The sequence below is a fragment of the Chlamydotis macqueenii genome, chromosome 1 (assembly GCF_036417535.1).
Source record: "Chlamydotis macqueenii isolate bChlMac1 chromosome 1, bChlMac1.mat, whole genome shotgun sequence".
Taxonomy (NCBI): Eukaryota; Metazoa; Chordata; class Aves; order Otidiformes; family Otididae; genus Chlamydotis; species Chlamydotis macqueenii.
Window position 1 is genome coordinate 71,630,286 of NC_141556.1, and position 27,299 is coordinate 71,657,584.

The 27,299-nt window shown below is 37.1% G+C and overlaps 1 protein-coding gene across 1 annotated transcript in view; it reads left to right on the forward strand.

Annotated features, from left to right (window-relative positions):
* The window catches only part of PIK3C2G (phosphatidylinositol-4-phosphate 3-kinase catalytic subunit type 2 gamma), a 209,460-nt gene that overhangs the window by 75,451 nt on the left and 106,710 nt on the right, over nucleotides 1-27,299 (forward strand). The window contains exons 14-17 of the mRNA XM_086771817.1: nucleotides 316-446; nucleotides 7,169-7,357; nucleotides 18,897-18,990; nucleotides 20,138-20,232. Coding sequence (XP_086627943.1) covers nucleotides 316-446; nucleotides 7,169-7,357; nucleotides 18,897-18,990; nucleotides 20,138-20,232 — 509 coding nt within the window. The remainder of the gene's footprint in view (nucleotides 1-315; nucleotides 447-7,168; nucleotides 7,358-18,896; nucleotides 18,991-20,137; nucleotides 20,233-27,299) is intronic.

The following is a 27,299-nucleotide window of genomic DNA, read 5'->3' on the forward strand; positions in this document are numbered from 1 at the left end:
AAAAAAGGAAAAAAAATTACTTCAGCTTTGAGTTCATGCAGTTCTAATAAAATAGAAATAAGATGGATGAAATTCTCCCAGGAAAGTCAGTGACAAAGCTCCCACTTATTTTCATGGGCTGAGTTTATCAGTAGCATATTTAAGTAATGTATTGCATACAGTGAACATCCTCAAAGAATTATCCCCTGTTCTTTCTGTCGTATTTTATGTACTTCCTGTACAAATCCACGATAACATTTATTGACAGTTGTCTTTGTGAATACATATTGCTAAAAGGACTTGTCTTTTCTTTTCTTTTCTTTTTTTTTAATAAAGATTGACTTTCCAGAAACTAATTTGGAGTTCATTAAACCTGAACCTGAAGAAAGAAGGGGTGATCTTGAAGAGCCAACCGAAGACTGCCTGAAGCATATTACAAGACTTTCAAAGACGCATTCTCTCTTGTTGTAAGTTGTACTCAGCTAGCCCAGCTGAGTCTTGGCTTGCTGTACTTATCCTATCAATGACAATTAAATGTATCCAATTCTTCAAAAACAAAATTTTCCTTTGAAGGAGCCTAGCTTGATTGATTTGAGAAGTATCCCCTATAAGTGAGAGAACAGATCACAGAAAAGCCTGAATAAGCCCCTGGAGGTGGTAGTGTCTTTTACCAGTTTAGAAGAGGATTGTTTTTCCCTTTCTATTACTGTATCTTTTTGTGTCTTTGTGAGAAACTAATTTTTGATTCAAACCATAAGATTTTCAGATGGTGCAGTAAGTCTACATCAGTATTATTAGCAAGAAAACCTTTGGATTCTGTGAAAATCAGCCTCCTTTATTAATAATATATTTAGACCAGCTATGGTAGTTAAATGGCATATAATCGTTAAAACAATCTGTGTCAAGTTATAAGCAAGGGAAGAAGTATGGAAAGTTCAGCTTTCACAGAAGGTGGATAAAGACAAAGTGAATAAAAACACACTGTAGGGCAGATTAGTATGTTCAGCTATATGTGTGTTACACTATCAATTAGGATTATGTACTGCATAAAATTATTTTAGATATAATCAGAGTGGAATTGGTAACACAGGTGCTTACAGAGAGCCATTATACCAATCACAGTTAATTGTGTGAATTAATCCTCCATCAAAGGCCAAAAGGTACATTAGTTGTACAATAATTAAATAATTTAAAGCTTGTTCAGCCCTCTCAGTGTGATGTGATGTACCTCTTAAGAAGATTTATCTGTGCTGATTTCTATGTTGACTGTGTTTTTTAAAATCAATTTTATATTAAAAAAAAAAAAGATAAGACGTGCTGGTGTATTTGATGTTTATCTTAACTTTTAAAAGACAGGATGAAATGTAAAATTATTTTTATTAACCATGGGATCTGTGTTTTAGTTCTTTTTCTATTTTAAGTATGAATCAAAGGTCAATATTTTGTTGTGAATAGCTACTGTGCCAGAGCGCTGGCAAGTTGCCAGCAAAATTTCCACTTGCAAAAGATATTCCAGAAATGATCTGGGGAAACTTCAAGCCAGTGCATCTTGCCTCTATTCATGGTTAAATGGTGGGTTCCTTAAGAAAGAATAAGATCATTGAGTATTTAGCTAAGTATGAAGTAATTTGTCACAAAAAAAAAAAAAAAGCCAATGTGGCTTCTGAGAATAGAAACCCTGCCTCACCAGCCTATTGCTGTCCTTGAAGGTTGTCAGTGAATGTGTGGATATTGGGGATTTGGTGGACGTTCAAAAATCTTTGCTGAGGTACCACATCAGATTGTTAAAGGAATTAAGTTGCTATGGGCTTAGAGGAAAGCTGGTTAAAGACAAAGATTCAATGTTTAATGATGGCTTTTCAAAATGGAAAAATCAGCAGTAGGGTCTTTCAGTGGTAAAGGTTGGGACCAGTTTTATTTAGTATCTTCACTGATCATGGAGAAGGAAGTGGGCAGGGCAATCTCCAGGTTTGCAGATGGTACAAAGATCTGCCAAATTTTCAAACACCATGCCATAGATGGAAGATCCAGAAGGACTTTATAAAACTGGGCATAAACACGGCTGATGAGCTTCAATGTGGATATATTTAAAGAAAAATTATCTAAGCATCTGTACATAATACTGAACTCAGAACTGGCAGTTACAACGAAGGAAATATATCTTGACATTACAGCTGATATTTCCCTGAACTCGTGAGTACAATGTGCAGCAGCAGTCAAAAGTCCCCACAAAATATTGAGCATCGTCAGGAAGGGTGTAGAGGAGAAGCCAGTGTGTGTGCCATTTCACTGCTCTCTAAAACCTTGATGTGCTGTATTTTGAGTATGCTGCATAGTACTTGTCTCCACAACTTGGGAAAGACACAGCAGATTCAGAAAATGTACAGAGAAGGGTAACTAAAATAATTAAAGGGATTAAGCAGCTGCTTAACCAAGAGAAGCTAAAAAGGCTGAGACTCCTTAGTTTGGAGAGGAGTACACTAGAGGATGTGTGTCTATGTATGATTACTTTTTATAAAATCATTATGGTGGTGGAGAAGGTAGATGCATCACCAAATCCCACAATATTCAAACTATCAACATTCAATTAAACAAGTAGAAGATTAATTGTCAATAAATGGAAGAAAGTACTTCTTAAGACATTAAGTGGTAAACTTTTAAAATCTGCTGTCACAAAGTTGTGGATGTAGACAACATCATCAGATCCATGAAAGTTATACACAAATTCCATGATAATAGGTTCATAAAAATCACCAGGCGGGAGTTAAGGCTTTGACAAATTCAATGACTGGTTCTTGAAGGAAAGAGAATGGTAGTCCTGTATTTTTACAGTTTGTTGTTTTTGATTACCCTATCTTATGAGCAAAGCTGCTCTACCAAAAGAATCATCAAGGTGAAGGGTAGTGTATTTGGAGGTTGAATGAAGGAATTCCTTTTTTAAGTACTTTCTAATCAAGAGAAATCTGTCAGCCTGTAATTTTTGTTGTATCTGTATCAGAGGAAGTCTTTTTACCTTCCTCAGTCATGATAGAGTTTTATTAAAAGCATTTGTAACAACATGTTGGTATCCAAACACATTATTATCATGATATCCGAAGAGCTCTTCCTTCCTTGTTTTTTTTTTTTTTTTATATGTCAAGAAAGAAAGAGTAATCTAGGTAGCTTTTCAGTGGCAGTATGTCCGTATGATGATGCTTCAGGCTTACAAGCCTCAAATATGATTTTGAAATAAATGAATGTCCATGGTTAGAAGAAAAAAAAAACCTTTCTCAGGCTGTCAAGTTCCTTCTGTTCATTCTACTGAAAGCAAAGGGAGTATGTGAATGGACAGAAAATTTCTTAACCTTATGGTAGAAAAAGAAGAAACAATTGTTAAAAACAGACAGCTGCATGGTTGTCCTTGTTATAGGCTGTTGAATCCAGTAGTGTTTTGAATGCAAGCTGCTGTGGCTCCATGTCCCCACATTCGGCTATTAGAGAGATGGACTGCATTTTCCTGATAGGAATATCAACAAATCAACACAGGCAGAAAGTAGTACCTTGTCAGCACACACAAACACGTAGCACTGCCACAAAATGGACAGCAGAGACAGCCTGATTCTCTTCCTTCTCTCTGCCTGATCAGGACCAAAGTCCACTGGTGGAATATATACACATAGATATATGTATTTTTATATATAGTATCAAAATATTAATTGCTAGAGTAGTTGGGCTCAGACAGTCAATCCTGTAGCTGGCCCTAAATATCCCCAGCTGCTGACATCCAGACATATGAGCTCCCAAGGTTCACAGCCACACTCTGATTGCTGGTGCTTGGACCTCTTCCTGATACATGGACGTGGATTTTCCCCAGTAGCTGGTCCAGACATATAGTCTTCCCAGTACCTGACTCTTGGACCTCTGTGTCTTTTGTAGCTGGCTCAGATCACTGATCCCTGTGGCCAGCATCTCTTGGATGTTGATTAGTGAGTGGATCAATGGAACTGAAGGAAATTAACTTCACCATATGGCTCTCGTGCTCCTCGCAGCTCTACCCTGTGTGCTGCTGTGTGATCTTTGGCATCATCACCAAACCAGGCAAGAGAGAGGGGACCAAGAGTTACTGCCAGCTACTTTGTTTGACTTCTGAAAACATTTCAGATGTGAGCCCTTCATTCCTTTTAGGATTAATGTGTTTGAAGCACAAACCCCCGAAAACTAGCCATCTGAGATAATAGCTGCTCTTTGAACATGATACAGCCTGCTTGTGCACATTGGCTCCCAGTGTAAGGATCAGAGACTGGTTTGAAGACAGGAAAATGACAATCGTCTTCCTGCCATCTTTCTTCATTCATCATTTTCCTTCTATCTTACTTTTCCCTCTCTTTCTGCCTCCCTTTTTGTTTTCCTTTTCGCCACTTACCTGGTAAGAATCTAGTTCACCTACTATTTCTCATGATTGCTGTTGCTGTGAATTGTGATTAGAAAGGCTACTTCCAGTTGGGTGAATAGTGGAACAGGTCTAAAAAAGTGTGGTGATGTTGCACACTTTGCTAGTCTGTCCACGGGAGAGAAATTTGCAAGTGAGAATCAGTGCTGGGGGACAGCAATTTGTATTTGCTAGCTTTGCTGCTCTTCTTTTCTTTTTGCCTTTTGTCTTATTCTGCTTTATTACTGAACATGAACAACAAAAACAGCTCAGAAGCATTTAAACTCATTTTTACCTTTTCCGCATCAGAAAAAGTAGTAATTAAGACCAACTAACAAAGCTTTCACAGAAGCTGTTTTCTTCATTTAGCTAAAGCAATTAACAAAAACTTTAAAACTGAGAACTACTGAATTGTTTCAGTTTTAAGATATTTTATTTTTGTTTGTGTTGCGTAGAATGCTATGTATTGTAATATAGCTGTTATATGGAAGGAAGTTTAGATACAAGTCTACGTAAAAAAATAAACTGCATTTTTATCAATAAAGAGGATTTATTAGAATCTTTGCCCTACTGAGCCAAATAAATTTCTGTATTAGCACAACAATCTTCAATGCTATATGTATGCAAAATACTTTTACCATCTATCTTAAATGTCCTATTACCTCTCTGTGTAAACTTTTGTTACAACTAAGAAATTTAAAATCAAAACCTAAAAAAATCCAGCCCCACCCAACCTTTAATTTCATCTCTGATCTTTAAAACATGGAAAGAGAAAATGGCATTGCCTCTGGAGTAAAGTCAGAGGGAGAAATCTGTTATTTAGAAAACCTGATACAAGGATTGATTTCTTATCTTCCTTTGTAAGCTCAGTAGAGGCTTTAGCTGCTTTAATCTGAACAACAGATTGTCTAGTTTGGAGGATGCTGTTTGAAAGCTTAAATCTCTGTTTAAAGTCAACATAAAAAAAAAGAGTCCTTTAGCTGAACTGTCCTGCAGAATACCATTCAAATGCATAAGAAAACCAGACAGGCAATGAAGTCTTATGCCGAATTTTATCCTTTTTTTTCTGTGTATGAGTTCTTCACAGAAACACAAAGACATCTATCTGTTGTCACAATAGACATGCTGTGAATTCTGAAGCCATTTCTTGAAATGGTTATCTAAATAATAGTTTTCCTGAAATGATTACTAAAAGTCGTGGCAGAATTTGTATCACGGTTAGGTTCATCTTCTGCATACATTTATGAGTTTAGTCTTCTAAAGGAAAGAAAAAAACATTCACTCTTGTGACAGTAAAAAACATGCCCCAGAGAGTACCACCACTCTCTGTTCCTAAATGCTTGGCAATTCAAAATTGCAAAGAAAAGTTCTCCAGTGCATACAGAGCCAAAGGAACTCATTGCTATGAGTTGTGAAAGCCACAATCTTGACAGTTAGATCAGAGCTAAGATTTTTTTTTTTGCTAAGAATGTCCCAAAACATTGCAAATAGAAGGAAGACGACCCTGGAAGGAATGTAAACACTTGGATTTTGAGCCCTGCTTGCACATTGGGATAAAGAAATGCTTGACTGGAAACAAGCTATTTACTCACGTAAATAGCGTTCTACAAGGTTCTCACACCTTGCTCTGAAATATCTGTTTAAAGTCACAGTTATGTTATTAAGTAGACGGATCACCAATCTGGTCAAGCATGACCAAGAAAACCAATGTTCTTCTTTGTTTCAGTAATAATTTTTGTGAACTGGAGATCAGCTTGCACTCTCAGAGCTTTCTTTTGAAGGCTCTGATATCAAATTAAGGAGATAGAGCTTGTCTTTCACAGGGAATTTCTTTTTTTCTGTTTCCTGATGGTAACACAACCTAGGATTTAATATGCGTGAGTCAAAGACATCGGAATTGTTGACAAATCAGAGGATATATAGCAAAAATTATTCTAAGGCATTTATCACTGTGGTGAAATATGGTGTGGTAACTGACCAGTTTATCAATGTCATTTAGATATTTAATATCTCTATGATCTCTATGAGGAATTTGGTATTGCATCCTTTTTTGTAAGTGAGCACAGTGAAGCACAGCATGCTAGGCCTTGCAAACAGACGTAGAAGTTGCTGGGAGCTATCTGGGAGCTGTCCTTCCCTTTTCCAAACTCACACCGGTGTTGGGGATAATCACAGTCTGAGCGTGCGTGTGCGTGCACACATGCTCATGTTCTTGCATATGTGCATGGACGTGCCTAAACTCTATTTTAAATGCAAATACACTAAAAATAGACACACCTGCATTGAACAGTCACAGCAAGGGCAAGAATGAAGACTATGGCTGTGTTGTGTGTCAGCACAACCATACTGTCACACTGTTGTTACAGTAGTTAGTGAGAGGTGATGTGTAGCAGATGGGTGTAACAATAATTTATCTGGTGATAATTGCACCTTCTTTTTCTCTGTCAGAAAACTCCAGTAAAAACAAACAAACAAGCAAACACCAACAACAGAGACAGTGGAGAAGAAAAATGAGAGTGCTTGAAAAGTGAAATAATCATGTATGTGTGTCTTTTGACACTTCATTTTTATATGACCCAAGGCTGACAGATCTAGAGTATAAGTATCACTTTTCTTATAAAAGCTGGTCTGCAGAAAATTATATCCTACCCCAAGGAAAACACGTACTTAGCGGAAAAGCAGTGTACTGTATGACTTGGCCCTCTGTACAATAAAGTTTGTTGCTACAGAAAGCTCCAGGTGGTTTTAATTTCAAACTGAATTTCTAATCTTCTCTTGCAGACTCTCAGAGCAACAGAGAAGAATCTTATGGTTTTATCGTTACTACTGCGATAATCAAAATTGCTCCCTTCCTCTGGTACTGGGCAGTGCACCCAGTTGGGATCAAATGACTGTATCAGAAATGTATGCTGTGTTGAGAAGATGGAGATTTTCTAACCCTCTGGAGGCACTTGGGCTTCTGACTTTCAGGTAAGGGAAAATTAACCAAGTAGGAAAACAGTAAACAGAATGATCACATGCTGATTAATTTAGCACCTGAATTTGCGTAGCACAGTATCATGCTTTGGTTCACTCACTGCTTTCGGTTCTGTCGCTGTGTCTAAGTGAAGATATCGTTGCAATTCTTGTGATGACCTTGAGTTGAATGTGCTAGCCCTGCCTCCGTGGCTGAGAAGGTTTTCTATTTCTCAGGATGATGAAAAGAGTATTTCATTCTCTATAGCAGATTCAGTCAGTTTCTGGTAACAGTTGATCAGCCAAATACTTAGCACTTACATAGCACTCCATATCTTCAAACTACAGTACAGTATAGACATGAAGTGACTATTGGGAGATAAGGAAGACTGAAATACGCATCCAGATTATGATATCATGTAAATACATACAGTTCCACTTGTAGCCCATCTTTCTGAAGTAGATAGGGTGAAACTTTGAAGTCAGTTTCACACACTTTGAATAAATTCTGTTGTGATGCCTTATGTTCCACCCCAACTTGTTACACTGGGAGTTGGTTGTTTGTTAGAAGGCTTTCTTGATGTTGGAGATAGTCTTACCTATGATGTAATAGCAGATGTCAGGGGACAGAATCTGTGTCAGCAGTTACATTTCCTCCAAGAGCTTGGGGGGTGTTTTGCATTAAGTGATCTAGCTGTGAAAACATTAAACATGTGGATGAAATCGTTGAGCGAATTTGGTTTATCAAGCCCTTGCTTGTCTGGGTAAGCACAAGCTGCACCAGTTTTGCAATCTCAGTTCCATCTTGTGCCTTTAGAAAAAAATACCTCACCTAAAGCTTTACTTGAGAAAAGACTGTATACGCTCACCTCCATGTTGTTAAAAAATAGTTATTTAATAATATAAAACTCACTATCAACTGTTATTTCCCTCTGGATGCGATTTCCTAAAACTACCTGTGTCTCAGGTTTATATCTGAACTGTTAGCAGTTTCACATTTGCATACATGTCTTTTTTACGTTTAGTGGGAATGGTGGAAACAAAGATCCTGAAAGATGAGGTTCTGGAGCATATGATCAATATCTTGTTTACCATTATTAAATTATTAGAATCTATTTCTAATTTGTAAAAGAACCATGCAGAAAGGACTATATGAGCAGTGTGTTGTCTTCCACACCCCGGAGTAGCAAGAGATTTTGAGATGGTTTGTCAGAGCATGTTAGGCTTTCAGATCAGACCTTTGGTCTTATTTCGTTTCTGTGTATGGGTGGCATTTCTGCAAATGAAGAGCTTGATTGCTCTTTGAAGATCCAGCTTTGCATCAAGGTGTGGTGCAGAATATTAGTCCTGTCAGGTGCTTCACAGGATATTTAATATGACTCAGCCTGTTGCAGAACTTCTTGGTGTGTAATGGATGCAGTGTACACTCTGTTCATTCTGGCTGCCACAAAGATTGCTGGCATGAGAAGACAGGAAGATGTCACCACTTTGTCTCTTCTGGTGCCACCGTTGGGAGTGGCTGCTACATGCAATGGTGCCAAAGAACAAGTACTTCTGATCAAGATCTTAGCTTGTTTGTCTCTTTAGTTTCTCTCTTCCAAAAAAATAATATCAATCTGGATTTTTTGCTTCATGCTAACACTACAGAAAGTAGTTCTGGATCACAGTACAAATCTTCTTAAAAAAAAAAATTCTGTCCTTCACATATCCACAATATTTTGTAGATGCATGAGCAACTGAAAAGCTTACTTTCAGAAACAGGGATTACATTTCCTTAAAGATTTCTAGTTTCAGAGATGTCTAGGTCACATGATTTAACTGCTGAGAGACATGTATATGCAAATTGAGAGAGTGGGTTGGAGGAGAGGAGTACAGAATCATAGAATAGTTAGTGTTGGAAGGGACCTTTAAAGGTCATCTAGTCCAATGCCCCTGCAAGGAGCAGGGGCATCTCCAACCAGATCAGGTCGCTCAGAGCCCCATCCAACCTGGCCTTGAATGTTTCCAGGGATGGGGCGTCCACCGCCTTTCTGGGCAACCTGTTCCAGTGTTCCACCACTCTCAGCATAAAAAAAAAAGTCTTCTTTCTGTCTTGTCTAAATCTACCCTCCTTCAGGTTTAAACCATTACCCTTTGTCCTATCGCAACAGTCCCTCGTAAAAAGTTTGTCCCCATCTTTTTTATAAGCCCCCTTTAAGTATTGGAAGGCCACTATAAGGTCTCCCCAGAGCGTTCTCTTCTCCAGGCTGAACAGCCCCAACTCTCTCAGCCTGTCCTCATAGAAGTGCTCCAGCCCTCTCATCATCTTTGTGGCCCTCCTCTGGACTTGCTCCAACAGGTCCACATCCTTCTTATGTTGGGAGCTCCAGAGCTGGATGCAGTGCTCCAGGTGGGGTCTCACAAGAGCAGAGCAGAGTGAGAGAATCACCTGACCGTGCTTCTTTTGATGTAGTCGAGGACATGGTTGGCTTTCTGGGCTGCAAGTGCATGTTGCCGGCTCATGTTGAGCTTGTCATCCACCAGCACTCCCAAATCCTTCTCCTCAGGGCTGCTCTCAATCTATTCTCTGCCCAGCCTGTATTTGTGCTTGGAATTGCCCTGACCCATGTGCAGGACCTTGCACTTGGCCTTGTTGAACTTCATGAGGTTTGCATGGGCCCACCTCTCCAGCCTGTCAAGGTCCCTCTGGATGGCAACATCCCATATAAAAGGATTTCTGAGATTTCTTCTCTTGGTTTTCTGTTTCTCAGATTTCAATCATTTTAAAAAGTAGAGTAGCACTGGATAGAGTCCAACTTTCCTTCACAATTGCCTTCTTTGACTTTGGATTGTAGGCTCCATAACTGAGCTGGTTTTGAAGGTTCATTCAGCTCTATCCTACATTGTGTTTGGTGCTGACAGTTCATCAACTCAGTTCCTCACTTCTGTCATCCACAAAACAGCTCTCTGATTCCTTGTGATTACTGAGACACAGCTGAAAGATCAATGTTTGCATAAAATATGAGCATAATATAAAATAAATGCTCTCTATGTATTCATGTCTATTTTAAGGACTTGTGTTACCATTGCTATTAAATCATAGGTAAGTAAAATAAATTAGGACTGATCATTGTCTGCATGTATTTTTAACATAATGCAAGAATGCAGGAGCAGCTGCACTAAGTCATACCAAAAAATCAGTCTAGTGCATCCTGTCTCCAATGGTGACCAACAACAGATACCTAGGGAAGACAATAAAAATGGACCAAACATAATGACAGTGTGCTGCTCTCCTAGCTTCCAATAATTTGCAGCTCAGAGACTTCTCGAGATAGATTTTTCTGTTGTTATTTTTTAAGAGCCCTCTTGCATTTTTCTTCTATGATTTTTTCCAATCTCTGTGTTGTATCATTTTTATGTACTGCAATTTACCACATTGTTAGCAATAACGTAAAAGAGACCAAGAGTTTCCAATCACTCTGAATTTTGGATTCTTCCTTTCCTGGAACTTCAGTTTGCAGTGTCTTAAAGATAATCTGAATTCCTCCTGCAGGCATGTGCTTAATCTTTATACAGTTTGAACAGGGTGCTGAAAATCACTAATCACTTTTGCAAGTCTTGGACTGAGGAGTTGAAATTATCCTTCTTAGAGTGAAAACCAGTCCTTATGATTAAGCTCAATCTCACATTCACGAGGATGAAAAAAGGAAAATCATTGTAGGCACTACCTTATTGCCTGGGTTAGAAGACAGCATCACAGAGCTTAGGGAGAGGTATCATGACTCATCAGATCAAGCCCCACTATCACGCATCTGAGTTAGAATTCTCCTTGCAACTTTCTGAAACTTCTAAATTGTTTTGCTCGCTACACAGTTAAATTTACAATTTAGTAGATGTTTCTTGTTCTTTGAGCATGTCTCTGCAGCTTATGCTCTTCCACTTTGCAGGCACATCTCAAGGCAGCCAAATGATAACATACTCATTTATACAGTGGAAAGGAAGAAATTTCCTAAATTGGAAACATAATCATGGTACATTTCACAGATAAATTCAGTAGCAACCTTGCATGCAGTCCTTGCAGCAAGTGCATTGATTCTTAAAGCCCCAGAAGCCAACACTTAAAAAAACAATTTAAGAAACAATGAATGTTTGTTTAATCAATAAAGATGGGGTGGAAAGGATGGAAGGGGAAAGCGTAGGATAAGATTTTACACTCTTAGCTTTACCTCTAATTTCAGGGAAGGGTGATTGTAAGCCATTGCTAATTTTCCCTAAAGCGGAGGGTAGAGAGCTGGTCCCTCCTACTCAGTGCTGCTTGTTGGTGCCCCGTGCATTTTACCATTGACTTCACTTACTGAGTTTGGTAAAAAGCCAAGCTTTAGGGAAGTTAGAGCTTTCTATAACTCTATCTTCTTTGCATGGCACACTAGCCAGGGAAATAACACCAGTACACTTGTTTATTCAGAGAATTTTCTTGATGACAGAAAGAAGCCAAAGGCAGCATTAGAAATGCCATCATTTATGATGTATTGCTAACATGCCAATGTTTTATGTATGTATAGAACAACTTCACTTACAAATTTTCGTTAGGTTATTTTGCTATCCAAATTGTTGTAAATGAAAGCCAAAATATATTAACTAACTCAAATAGCAGAATGTTTGCTTCAACCTTGTTTTTCTGGCACATCTAAAGTACACTTGCAGCCCTGTGAGGTGTCGTGGCTAGGAAACGGAAAATCGAGCTAGAATCAGGAAACAGCCACCAAAGAAGGTATGTCATTTTCCAATATTGTGCATGCCTGCAACCATTCTGAAGAGAGAACTTTTTATCAGTAGACAGTGGAGGTGAAGACATAACCTCACTGGTAGGCTTAACAATTTTTCCTAGAAACTTTTTGCTAAATTCTAGCTCTATCAGGACAGGTGCATGGAGAAGGACATTCCTTTAAAACTGTGTGCTGGTTCAGAGGATTTTGAGATCAGACATCAAGGTGTCAGGAGGGTTTTATACTACCTTACTTAATCAGCTGTATGCCGCAGGCAGAGTAGAGGATGATGTGACTCCTCCTACTTCTCTTTGACCAGAGAAGATGCCCTTTTGGTTATAGCATCCCTCAGCCTTTGACTCTCACAGTATTATTGTTGATTTTAATGTTACATAACAGAGTAGCTGTTGAGTTTCAGAGGTTAGGATATATACCAATATATGTGAAACTCACTTTTTAGCCAGTGATTATAATAAAATGTGATAGCTTGAAGCCAGAGATTGTTCTTACACCTTTGAAAGCCAAATTGATTTTAGAAGTGTTGAATCAGATTTTCATTGTTTTAACAAAAGCAGAATGTGAACAGAATTTTTGAAAATGCAACATGAGAGTCCACAGCAGAATGCCCTACAGAGTACTTATCAAACAGATACAGCTAGAGCGTATTTTGCCTGTTTGCATCTTACTTGTTTTAAAAGGTTGTCATCGTGTATCAATGTGGAGAGCAAACACAGGCTTATGCAAAAAAAAATAAGATAAGAACAAAGCAACAGTCTACAATTAATTTAATATTTTGATGTACAGCACGCACTACTGATAAAGCTTTAAAACTGCTTTGTAGTAAAGTACATGAAATTTAGTGATAACTTATGTGGAGAGATATGCATTGTTAGGAATAGACAACTCTTCATTCCAAGCATCGTAGTGTGATTAGTTCCATATTTTTTTCACTACCTTTAACCATTTTTAGCTTTCTTGACAATAAATATGAAAGTATTACAATCTACAGCTATAGTAAGACAACTAACGACAGAAAACTGTGTAGGATATGACATACTTTCTGTATATACATGTGCAATCTAATCAGGAGCCTAACCTGTAAATAATCAAGTTTTCAATTTTTTGTTATTTTATTTTAACGTAAGAGAGAACAAGGTTTGTCTCTGGCGTGGGAAGAACCTTCTACATCCTACAGATTTCAAATGGAAAACTGTTTTTTGTTAATTTCTTCCAATCTTGTTCTCTCCTAGGATATGGTTCACCATATGGTCTCCATGACATCTTAAACTTTATTACTTCTTGTTTTAGTCAGAATTTATTGTAAGCATTACTTAAAGTATATTTTCTGTGAGTAAATTCTACAGATCCATCTGCCAATCAATCAGCCAAAGCAATAGCTAGTGTATCTGACCATGAGCTTTGCAGTGTTGGGGGGGATAGGGAGGATTTGCAGTCTTATCACAATGAGGAGTGAATATATTACTCTTTTTCAACTGAAAATTTTGAAAATTCAGTGCCCTTTTTACTGATGGCATTTGTTATCTTTCTATACTTTCTTTTTAGTCTTTGCCATTTTCTAATCTTCATACGCTCACATGGTGTTTAGAAGCCCTCAGAGGAATGAAAACAAATCACCAAACGAAAGCAAATAGCCCTGCTGATTTTATCTGTGTGACAAAACTAAAGGAATTCCTTAATTATTATTCTTTAAGTTTTTTCTCTCTTCCTATTACTTTTTAAATACTTAAACTGCTACCTAAAACTTATCTGTCTATTTTTTTTTAAACAGTTCTTCCATACTTCTTCTCCTGGCTCAGTTTCACCTGTCAGTGACATGATATCCTTTACTACCAAGAGAGGTTTTTTTTTTTTCTGTTTTCAATTGGTATCTTCATTCCAGTAGGTTTCCTAGCTCAGCCTTCCTTGTTTCTACCAGACTTAATAACATGCATTTCACAGGACCAGAGTCTTTCTTTTTTTTGAAAATGCAACAAAATTAAAATGTGAAGGGAATTGCAGAAATATGTGGCATGTCATAAGCCTCAAACTTAAAAGATGGTTCATGAAAGGCCATTCTGTTCTCTACAGAGAACCTTACCTGCTAGGAAATGTAGTGAACTGCACAGTTCCGTTTGCCTGACAAATATTTTCCAGCATAGAGTTATTTGAGACAGTGCAATAAAATGATGATAATTAAACCATTAAAAATGAAATGCACATCTATTTTTCATTTACAAGCAAGTCACCACTGTCAGGTGTTAACATCTCAAGAGAATTTCACAAATCCACGGGATGCCTCAGCAGTGTTTGTTTTTCTGTTTGAGTCTGATTTAGCTGAAAGGTACAGGTAGACAAATAGCTCCCTACTTTGACTATCTATATGAAAAGAATCAAAGACATTAAGTTGTTCTTATTTCTAAAGCAAATTGTAATTTATGGTCATTCAGCTCAATTTTTTTTTTTTTAAAGCCATCTTAAAGTCTCGAGGGAGACCTTACAATCTACAACTACTTAGAAGTTATAAAATGGGTGGCTGTCAATCATTGGCATCATGCAGGGAGAGAAGAACAAGAAAAAAAAAACCAAAAGGGATGTTGAGGTTAAATATCAAAGGAAATTAGTTTCATAACTTAAGGAGAATCTAGGTTGTGAGATGAGCTGTGAAGGCGAAGTTTGAAGTCTTGCGTAGTGTGACATATTGTCTCTGTTATGGAGTACTCATTACCTGAAGAGAGGACAAAGAAAATCAGCCAAAAGAAGAAAGCTTCAATACATTACATTGCAGTCAGGCAAATGAATGAGGAACACCATAGTTCTATTCACTTAAATATTTAATGAATAACAGGTTGTTTGTTGAGGAAAAAAAAAATAGATCTGGAAGTGATTGTAAACTTGGATGAAAATTACCATTTTTAAACAGTGTAAAGAAAGTCATACTGCATTGTTAAAGGGTTTTTTTTTTTGTGGGTTTTTTTTTTTAAGTTGCCTTTTTTTCTAGTTTAATTCTGAGATTTTGGTGACAACCACAAAAAACAGCTAGTGAAGAGGAGTGCCTGAAACTCTTGCCTCTCTGAAGCCGTGATCACAGGCCACGTATCAGGAACCTGATAATCTGTGGTTGAAATCCTTTGCAAAACTGATCTGATACAGATGAGCTCCGATAAAGATGAGCTCCTCTTTCTTAGGAAAGTACCCTTAAAGACTGGAATATTGAATTTGTTGTGATTCAGTCATCTCACTACTCGGCTTTCAGAGTTTTCAGTATGTGTAAGTAATTGCATATTCATTGTAGCAAGCCCTGGAAATCAGTTGCCTCCTAATATCCAAACTACGAAGCTGTTTTTCTTACGCCTGAATTGATTTCTCTTGCATTGCGTCACGGAGCCAAAAAAATCAATCAATTCTATCCTCTAATCAAGACTAATTTATGGATTACTGAAATCAGATTTGTTGCCCCACTCAAAAGTTTGCAAGATTATTCACTGGAAAATCCCCTGTAGCCCTAATTAATTACTAGACTACAAGATGGCATTGTTTCCAGGCATGTGATGGGCAGGATTTTTAACTCAGGTCTGCTTCTATACCTTACCCCATTATTGGCTTTTAGCAAATAAACTGATCTATGTAAATGTGAATACCATAACCACCATGTAATACTAGTAGAGTTCATAAGTATTTGCTGTAGTCCTAGTGTCCTAGTGGATGTTAAACAAATACAAGTTTAAGAGATAAAACAAATAAAGTTAAATATTTTTCTATTGTACCTGAGTCCCTGAACAGCATTGAAATTCAAAAGAGCAATGGATATTGCATCTGGGGCTTAACAGATTGTCAGGTAGTTAAAAGGATGTGTTAACTGCCCATTCTTTCAAAAAGATTCAACTCAGCCTCAAGCTGACCTTGAGATTTACAAACTGAAGGAAACAATTTAGTAACCAGGACCAATTACCAAAATCTAATTCAAGAAGAGTGACAAGAACCATGTTTCCTGAAACAAACCAACTGTAGATTTTCCACCACAGTGCTTATGCACTTGAGTTCATCATTATTCTAATCGTATCTTCTATAGGTACTTTTGCTAACTTAGGTATGGCCCTAGTTTTGACTTACAGTAAATTAATTCTAAACAAATCAAATGTTAGCTGTTGAATTTTCTGGAAAGGCTGGAAATAAAATAATTTTATCATTCTTTGTTTAGCTGGAAAAAATATAGTTTTTCTCATGATAGCATTGCATATATTCAAATGTTGGATGCTACTAAGGACAAGCAGTGACTAAGTAATACCATTTTTCTGCTTGAGTTGATGACTACATAGAACATATTTCACTGTTCAGTAACCTGTTGAACTAGGCAAGAAAGGAAAGGCGAAGACTAATTTCCATATTATCTGCACATACTTGGCACAGGCCTTCGGAGCAATTGCGTAATTAGAAGATGGCATGATACGAAAGAGATTAATTTTTTTAATATGTAGTCCCCCTTCAAATATGTTTTGTTCTAAATAGCCATGTGAATATTAAAGTAACAAATTCATATTCCTAGCAGGTTGCCTAGGATAAATAAATAAATACCCCTTGCAAAATAGGCTAATTTGGGGCTATCATGATAATTTATTTATAATGTATTCCCTCTCTTCCCATCAAAGCCCTCTCAGCATTATATAAACAATTACAACCTGTATTAAAAACATGATCAAATATGTACTGTAACAGACAAAATAATAAAATCAGACCTGAGCCGCATTGTTAAAAGGGGATTTGAAAGTGCTACAGGTGGCAGCTGATTGCAGCACAGAGGCCAGACCTTTTAAGTCAGTACAACTGTTAGCTTTTTTTAATTTTTTTTTATTTTTTCCAAAAAGACACATTTTTATTTGACTTGTGGTTAATTCAATGACCTAAGTGTACATATTATTTTACTTCAGCTTGTTTTATTGAACTTAAAAGCTCAACTCCAGGGCTGCAGGTGCTGTTATACTTCTGAGCGCTTACCTTTTTGATTTCTTCTCCTTCTCTCTTGATCACAGTGAGCAGTCATTGCTGCAAATGTGGTACTGTCTCCCATGTTTCACTTATGGGTTATTTTTTTCTAGTGGGTATATTGTTGGCAAAAGATGCTGGAAGGGAAGCTGAGAAGAGAGCAGTCTGGTTTTGTGTTGAGCTCATAAAGCAGTAATACTGGTGACCCTGTGACACCTTCTGCCATACGTGATGGTTCTGATTTCAAAGGACTTTCTCCAGGGCAAATTGACAGGATAATCTGTGACCTTTATTCACCATTTTTATGTAAGCCTAGACTGCTAAACCAGATATTTTCAAAAGAGCCTAATAGCTGTATCTATTCAGAGGGGAGGGATTCACTGCTTTTTGTGGGACAGGTACTTGCCCTCAGAGAACTAGATCAAAGCCCAGCAGCTCTTCTGAACAATATCTAATTGACTGTGGTGCTGTTTGATGACATTTTTACCCCTTTGGCAGAGATGACCACTCTTGCAGCTGTGGTGACAGAAAGGTCTGTATGAACATTCCCAGCTTGCTTCAGGAGAAGACAGAAAAGACTCTTTGGATGGCAATGGGCAAGCTTCAAGTATTGAACAATAGTTAAGGGTGACATGTAGCAGACATACAGAAGAGCACATCTGCTCCTTTCCTTGTGAAAGCAGGACAGTAGCAGAATAGCTAACTATGAACCTGTCTAGGCAACAGCAACATCTGTGTATGTGAACTTCAGGGTATATCTCAAATAATGTCTCAAATGCAACACATGAATATGTGGAAATTATTTTTGTATTTTATTCTTTCAAAATAAGTCCTTGAGAGATTATTTTTCAACTTTCAAATATTGAGAAAGCCACGGTATACTATTTGTCGTCTTCTCTGAAAAGAGAGAAAATGTTCTGTTAAGAGTCAGTTTTCATTACAGACAGTTTTCATTACTAACAGTTTTCATTACAGATTGCACCAACATTTCATTCTTTTTCTTTTTTAACGAAAAATGCTTTGACCAGCTATATTATCCAGCATCCTCTCCCTGTTTTATCATTACTGCTACGCACCATGTTTTCCTCTTTTATCATTGTTATGGTTAAGACTCCATCACAAAGTCTATACTAGGCTGCAGCCATTCTGATTTCAACCAGAATTTGTTGAGAATACAGCTTATGCCAAATACTTGTTGAATGTTTTCCCATTAGAAATGGCTGTTTCAGTGACTTGGAGCCTTTCAGGGGGGGAGGTGTTGATTTTTTGCTAAATTTTCCTTTAGAAAAACTAAAAAGAAACCACATTCGCCATTTCAAAATTACTTCCATTGAAAAATATTTTTTATTGTGTTATGATTCCAATCAGAAGAGCTGACATCGGTATAAATTATCTGAAATGAACCCTATTTTGGTGGGAAATTTCAAGCTTTTATGTTGTTTCTCAGAACAAAAGAAGTCTTCAAGTGACTGTTAAAAGTTCTCATGGCACAAAAAAATTCTTATTTCAGATAAGTAAGAGAAGAGCTATAAATAGCTTCATATTTCAGTATATATAAAGGAAATTAGAACATTTAATAGCTCAAATTTAAAAAGTATTTGAAGATCAGGGTGGGGTTTTTTTTCCCTATATGACACTGTAACAGTCAATCCCATTAAGTTATATGCTGTGTGTTTCTTGCCTCTTATTACAGTAAAGCAAATAAATTTATTTTTTTCCTATTCTATTTTGAAGGAAAACCTGTTTTTCTAACATTTTATATCAGTGAGAGCTCAGGACAGTTGCAGTGGTTCAGTAGCTCTTAATGATATCTACTTGTTTTGCTCTAGTTTTCCAGATCAAGATATTCGCAGAACAGCAGTGAAACAAATAGAAAATCTGTCAAATGATGAATTGTTAGAGTACCTTCCACAGCTGGTTCAGGTAAGGAAGACATTGATAGCCAAGAAGTCTTATATCCAGATCAATAACTTCATTGAATATTTTTGATTCTTGCAGTTTGATTACAATGTAATAAATGACAAAGACTGGTCAGCTGATGTAATGCTTGAATTAACGACAAGACTGAGCTATAGACTGTTTTCCACTCAAGAGAATGTAGTTGTTTGGCATGCTGATTGAACTTATCTGTATACTACAAGAAAGTATTTTCAAGTAAAAAAGAAAAATTAAAAAATGCATCTGAACAAGAGAAACTCTGCTATGGCCACCAACCCAGAGGCTGGTAGTGGCAGGGCTTCGTTGCAGGTAAGGAAGCAAATGGTGTTGCAACAAATCACAGTTTTCTTAATACCACATATATGGGAAAATCATTGTCAGCACAGAGTAACCAGGGAAATTTGGGTGTAGAATTGTCTCTTTATAGATGTACATGGCATTTCACTGGAAATTAATGTTTTACAAGTTATAGGCCAGTGCTTCCAAAGCAATTACTTTGTGGTTGAGTCAGTCCTGTGTTGCAGTTAAGGAGGAACCAGCTGCTTTAGAACATTTATCCCCTTTCTTTGTAACACTGTGCATATGTATTGCTTGCAATTTCACATTTCAGAGATCCTCAGGATTTTTTGTATGTTTTAAAATAGATATATTTCTATAAAAGTGCACGTATATACACGTAGCTGGATAGATATATATACATGCGTGCATGAATATATTTATGTAATCCACTACTGTGAAGCAGTGGAACCTGCACAGCTTTACAGCATTCACACAGTAGGACACTTATGTGACCTTTCACCTTCCACTGCTTCTGTTTCACAAATAAGTTTATTTTCCAAACCAAATATAAGATAATAATTCAAATATAGCATTGATAGCTTTAAGTGGAGGAAGAAAAGCTGCATGTTTACATATATATTAACACAGCCAGAATCAGACACTTGTGGCAGACACAAGTGCCAGATACTTATGTCCTTCAATTTCTTTGCGCATTTCATTGCTAGGGCATTCTCCAGATGTTGGATTGCCTCTTCCAAACTAAGCACTGGATCCTTTTTGATTCATTTTGTTGTAAAGGAAAGTCAACAAAGCCAGCATACAAGTGATTCTCATTATTAATTTTTCTGTTAAGGTGCTCAAGTTTGAGTGGAGTCTTGAAAGCCCTCTAGTGAAACTCCTGTTGAACCGTTCTCTTCAGAGCATCCAAGTAGCCCATCAACTTTACTGGTAAGACCCATTGCCGTTACTACCATAGCTGTTTTCTATTACAGTGCACTTTATCCGTGTTTCTCTTGGTGACAAACTCTCTTTTAGCTTAAAATCAACAGCAAACCTAGTTTATTGCTCCTTCTTTATTCTCCTGGGTATGAGTAAATTGTATAAAAGACCTGCTTACCTCTGCCTTCATCCTGCTCCTGGTGGGAGGGAGTGGAGGAAGTTCTGCTCACTTATGATACCATTTGTATTTTTCTGCTTTTTCTGGTTTGAGTCAAAAATAGTCTTCCTCAAAATTTGCAAGCTCCAAGCAGCACTAGCTTACTTATTAAGGATCCTGCTTCTGTGATTTCTGTGACCTCTCCTGAAGTTGTCAGACTTCTAATGCATGTCAAAGTGTATCTCTTACCCCTTTGCATATCAGTCTGACTTATAATGATAGAGTTTCCAATAGTTTCGTTTCATGATTATGGAGATGCACCAGTCCTGACAGTAATTGCCATTCACTATCTACCTCTACAATGTAAGGACTTTTGTAGTTTTATTACTGCATGCAGTGGTTATTCTGTTTGCTACACTGTTACTTCAAGGCTCTCTGCACAGGAGACACAACTGCCTTGTGATCTGTTGTGGTATTTTTTTTCTTTCATGTTTAGTAATGATGGATGAACTGAGCTTTCATTTACAGTTCAACTAGTTCAGACCCCTTAAAGCAAAAGCTTTCCTCCCTGCAAAGGAAAGACAACAACTTGAAATGTAATCATTTGGTTGATGAAGTGTGAGATCACAAAGAGCATAAATCATACTTTCATACCTGCATGATCTCTGGAAGTGTTAGTTGGGATGAAACAGAATTATGAATGTGTTTGTTTCACTGAAATGAGTCAGATAACAATAACATGCCCAAATGAGTGTACCTGTCAAATAAAGAGGAACCACATTTAGAGAGCCATTTTTCTGACAGTGCTTGAAGTATGCCTGAGAAGATTTCTACTATCTTACATTAATCTTAGTCATATTGGATATAAAGTGTGCAGTCTATAGTTCATAAATGTGCCCAGAAAGCTGGTAGTTTTCCTGTGCAATTAGAAATTGTTTCTAGAGTTCAACAGTGGGACAGTGGGAACATCACCAGTTTGTCTGTGTTTTCTTTAACTCCCCTCATCTTCTCAGAAGAAAATTTACTACGAATCTGCGATTTTCTTCCTCTTTGCTGTGTAGAACTGTGTAGATCCCCATTTTTTCCCACAAATTTTGCTAGGCTATCTAATATTATAATCTTGGGTTACATATAGCAGATATTCCATCCTGAATAATAGATATCCTTATCTGACACAATACAATTTAGTGGGACAAAATACATTTATTTTATGTGTAACTTAATATATAGCATAACTATACATGCTTACATCACATATTTCTCAATGTTCACTGTATCCTCTGCCTTTCAGCTGGTAGTAGCCCTGTTCATGCCATCCAATCATGGTTTGTTTTTCAAGCACATTTTCTCCCTGTGTGCATTAACAATTGGATATATCATCAGCTACTAAGTGTTTGTTAAATATTTTTATTATCGTCTTCTGCTTTAGTTGCAATGGAACAGTTTACTAAACTGATTTCTAATTAGACATATCCTGCAGTTGCACATGATTGTGGACACTTGCCATAAATAATATTTCTAATTGTACAAATAATATCTTGCTTTTTATCCCTAAATAAACAGTATCTTCTATCTGAAATGCAAACTTTAGTTTCCAGGAGGGACAGTTCTTTATTAAATATTAAAATGAACGTGTGTTTGTATATATGTATGTGTAAATATGTGTATGTATATAAAACATGTATATACACTCATACATTTCTAGAAATATTCAGAGAGATTTACCTGTTTTTTTTTTCTTCTGTATAATACAAAAATGTATTTTCTCTAATTGTTATCATTATTCTTCATTATTGTCTTTCAGTATTGTCTTACTGAGCCACAAGGCAGAAATTGATGTAATTTTGTCAGCATTAGAATCTTGGTAACATAACTGAAGAGTACATTGCCAGCTAACATTTAGCATCCACTAGCTTTCCTTGTAAACTTGGTAATCTTAAGAGTTTGCTACAGGGCCTCCTTCGTCAAAAAAGCAGATAATATCAGGAGAGAGAAACACCGTGATAGGGGATCAGGTGTGTATATTTGAGTTGTTCTTTGTGGAACAACCTGTAAATAAACTGCAACTGTTTACTTGTTTCTGAGAACGAATTCACCTGATCACAATGTCTCAGAATATGGCAAAACCTGGGAGGACAGGGAAACATGAGCAAATACAGCAGACAGAAGTAACAGCAGCCACCTCTGTGGTAGTCATCCTTGGAAGTATAGTGGTAGAACTATGTAGACCTAATATAAACTAAGTAGTCATTAATTTTACATGGGGAGGTTGTTTCACATGATATACATGCTGGCTGTCTACTTTCAATTTCAAAAATTGTAAATTTTAAACAATCTGACTAAACTTGTGTGTATAATTTATAAGTTTAGCAGCTGCATAAAGTAACTGTGCAAGCATCTAGTAGTGGAAGGAGCTGGGGTACCTCTTTTATTTATGCTTTTTATTCAAATATTTCTATCTAAAATGAGAATCTACGTATGGCACACATCTCTTAAGATTTTGTGTCTTGCATTCGTCACACTGTAGACTTTGGTTACTCTGCCCCAACATGTTCTTCAGTAGTAAACTGTTTCCTACCTAACATTTCAATTTATGTATTTATTCATATTCCTGTTCCAGTATTTTAAAAGGCAGTTTCCCAAGTCATAAATTCCATTTACAAAACTTAACAGTAATTTCATAGTTTTTATTAATAAAGCCCTAATTAGTTAATAAAGACTTTACTTCACAAATTGAAATTCAGTCCTTATAAATGTAATGGAAAATAGGTTTTCTTCCACTTATCTCTAAAGAGATTTTTAAAAGAAGCTCAATGATTTAATAATGTGAGGAACACGTGTGCATGTGTGCTCACATAACTTCTTTTAAGAAATGCTGTTAGGTAACATTTAATTCTCAAGTGTTGCATGCTATTTCATTACCAAATTAGCAATGAAGAAGCAAGGTCTGGTAAAAACAAACTTTAGTAACAAGATTATATTTATTTTTAAGTGTAAAGAATGACATTACCATTCCACTATTAAATAATACAACATTGTGCACAGTGTACCTTCCCAAAATAAAACTTGGAAAAGAAGACTAATGTAATTCAGAAAATTGGTGATGTGATTTCAGAACCACAGGGGAAAAGTCAACTAATTTCAACTTGATGTTTTACAACACTATTGTAAATCTAGAAACTAGATACCAGAACTGTTGGTGACTGTTAACCATTTTGCCATTTTAATGGCAAATATAATTTATAAGAATATCTCACTTATTTAAAACTGAGTCAATTTCCCTGCACACCAGAGATAAGCAGTTATCCAACAATGATGTACCAGCTCATCTTCTTTTTAATATTAATGTTTGATAGTAAATTGTTAACTCCTTTCCATCAAGCAGTGACAAGTTTGTCTGAAGGTATTATTTAAAAATTATGGACGAGTAGTTGGCAAAGGTGGACAGAACAGGTAGAATGTCCATGCTTGGGACACATGTTTAGCTGTTGTCAATCAGGATAGCTTCAGTCTGTTCTTTGCTTGTATATTCTGCAGATTTTTCCCGTTAATTCTGGTATTTAGAGTGAAAAGGTAATTGATCTTACACCCTGTGTTTGTTTGTTTGTTTGTTTGTTTTTAATAATATGTGACTTTTCCCATCTCTAAATTCTTGAGGAATTTGAGCCATCTGCGTCCATCAGTGTTTCAACTCCCCATTGGTACTTTTGAATGCACTCCTCTTCTCAAGGAGACTAAAAATTGTCCATATATACAGTGCCAGCACAGGACCCGTGTATGACTTAAATCTCATTTTACTCTCATTACAAAAGTTTCTGATATTCATGAGGCATGGGGAATGTTTACCCTGCCCCACTGTCTTCTAGAAATTCACTCTAACTCTAGTCTTTACCCATCAGAGTTCCTGGGAGGGGAGAAGGCTGGAGCAAGTTTTCCCATTCCCTGGAGCTATGGAGAGAAGAGAAGTTATTAAACTGCTTCTAGTAAAGCAGAAAAGTTGCTTGAGGAGAAAGAAACCTACTGAGCCCCTTTGGGCCCTTCCGCGTGCTGAAAGTCTCTGTTTATCTCCTTGCTACTGTTTCACACACAGATTTTTTTTTTTTTTGTTCAGCTTTTGTGCTGAAGCATTAATCTACCCCCTCTGGCAACCTGCCAAGGGGCTTCACACTTGCTTGAGCATTTTTGGCTTTTAGCTGCTTTCATAGATGGCAGCTGCAGCGTACAATCAAAACATCTGGCTGCGGCGGCAGGTGGCCAGGAGTATGTCTCACAGATGGTTGTCTTCCACAGGAGCGTTGAGTAACGAGTATAGTGTCCTCTAAGATCTGTGGCAGCTGCTTGAAGGTGGTGCTAAGAAACAGGTTTCATTGTCGTGGAAGAGTACAAGTGTCTGTAAATTTTGGCAGAGCATGAGAATATGATATGCTTAGCTCAAAAATAGAAGAAGTCAGGTGAAATCCTTGCTGAAGGCAAAATGTCCTTTTGTAGCTTGTCTTCTAAGTCACTAAAACTTCATAGAACTTTTCTAGTTTACAGCATTTCTCAACTACATTTCGACTGACAACCAAGAGAAAAGGGAGTAGTCTTCTATCTTTTCCAGTCCACACCTTGCAGATAAGTAAGAATGAGAGATTAAAAAGGAACTCGTGGTAAAATCCAGCACACTGAAAACAATATGAATTAGACTATTGATTTTAAGGCTAGAACATAATATTTTATTTTTATTTCTTTTTCTATATAAAAAGAACTGTAAAAATAAAAAATAACACAACCAATGTATAAAAGATTAAAAAGACCACAGTTAAATTCTCTGCCATTGGGAGGTTCATCCCTCAATACAGTGTGTTGTCCAAAATCATTACTGCTTAGTTTCATTCAGCACTCCAGCACTGGAACAATAGAATATTGCTTCATGTTTTCTGAAAATAAATATATTTTTCACTGTCAAAACTGGTTTACATTAGCCATAATTTACTTGAAGACTTCAAAAGAAGGTATAAATCAAGCAGATACTCATCTGTCCAACACTCTCAATTATCAGAACATTAAACAGGCGGCCATCTTCTAGCTCTTTTCCTACATTCTGGTGTCTTTCTCCCATAGTCAGAAGTTGTCAAGTCTGCTAATCATTAATGAACTTCTGAAATAACTGTGTAGAGCAGGCTGAAAAGCCCAACCCGTTAAAATGACATTCATGTAAATACAAAATAAGTCTATTTTGTTTTGTGTTAATTTGGCTTTTCTTACTGATCAGAATCAGAAGATCACTTAATCATATACATAACTTTAAACCTGTGAATAGCCCGTCTCAGTATACATTTGATCAGTTGTTCTGATACTCTGCATTAGGATTTGAGTTCAGGTCTGGAGTTGCTCAGCTTAACAACCTTCTGAGGTAACGTGTCATTCAACTAAGTGATGATTACAAATTTCATCTGAATTCTTAGTACTTCATGTGATCATTGTGCTTTTGACAGCAGAGAACCTCAACCACAGAGTGGATTCACGTCTAGAGATTTTAGTTCTGAACTTCTAATTCTTATGAATTACCAATAACTTGGTGACCTTTTTTCCTCTAGTCACTTATGTGTATACTAAATAACATCATTAGACCATTATTTTTGTGAGATAATGATTCATCTGTCTGTTGTGCTAAGTTTTTCATTATTAGCCATGTGGGACTTGGATTATCACCTTGGAAAACAGATAATTATTTTGTTTCTTAATTTACAGACTTCTAGTTTCTCAGACTCTAGTTTTAGAAAAAGATGGTGTCAAATGAAATGGAGAGAATTCGTTGTGAAGAAGCACAGAAAAGTAACATAGCTCTTTGTTGGTTTTGACCTTCAATATTTAGACTGAGTGGGCAAATGGTACTTTTAAATCAACAAAACCATGCCTTGCATTTAAGCCAACAGATTTTAGTTGTTAAGAAAAAAAAGTGCTATTTTACACTCTTTTTTTTTTTTTTTTCTGGCTTTAAAGAAAGAGAGGAGTGAGCTGGCTGTGACCGTTGCTGGAATTTTTAAAAGGAGGTAGTACATTGCAACTCTGGGTTGTCAATGCCAGCTACTGTCAATGTCTAAGCTACCCTGGGTCTGTCAATAGTGCTTAATAAAAAATGACTGGGCAGCAAGGCCAAATGCTAGACCTCTGGTCTGCCATGCTTTGTAACTGCTGTCTTCTTTTCTAGCCCTGTTTTTTGGACTAATTTCTCTAAGACAGCACTGCAGCACAGTTTGGGAATAGTTCACTCCAGGAACCAGCCCTAAAGGACAAAATGTGCAAAAGTGCCCCAGCTTTGACACATTCTGTCCTCCAACACTGCTTTACCCATACTCGCAGGCTGGTGTGAGCCATCTGGCTCTGATAACAATGACATTCAGTCTCTCTTAATCTCTCTATCATTTGTGGACTATAACGTAACCATCACAGTATTTCTAAAGCTACGGGCTCAAACACAGACACACACAAACACACAGAATCTTATGACCACAGGGTGTACCACATAGAGCACCATGGCGTCCCAAAGTGCAGTGGTGGGTAGTGAAGATGCTGTCTGTGTCACTCTACTTAAATCCGTGCCATTTGGCTCCAGGTCCAGGAAGTCCTCCATATGTCCCTCTTAATCTTATAAATTTACCCTGCAACACAGACTGACACTCAGATAATCCAAAGGCTGGATGGCCTTGTTTGCATGCTAGAAATTATCGTTTCAGGCAAATCTATAGTCAGATTGCCAGGTGTTCTACCCTCTAGGAGAAATACTTATAAAGTTACTCTCTATACTGTTCTATGTACCAAGGAGAGAAGTCTGAATCCGTACCTCTTTGCAGTTTATGAGACTCCTTGTGTTGTTTTTAGTGGCCTTTTAATCAGGCAGCTGTTCTCTAGGACTAAGCTTGTGACATGTTTTCCC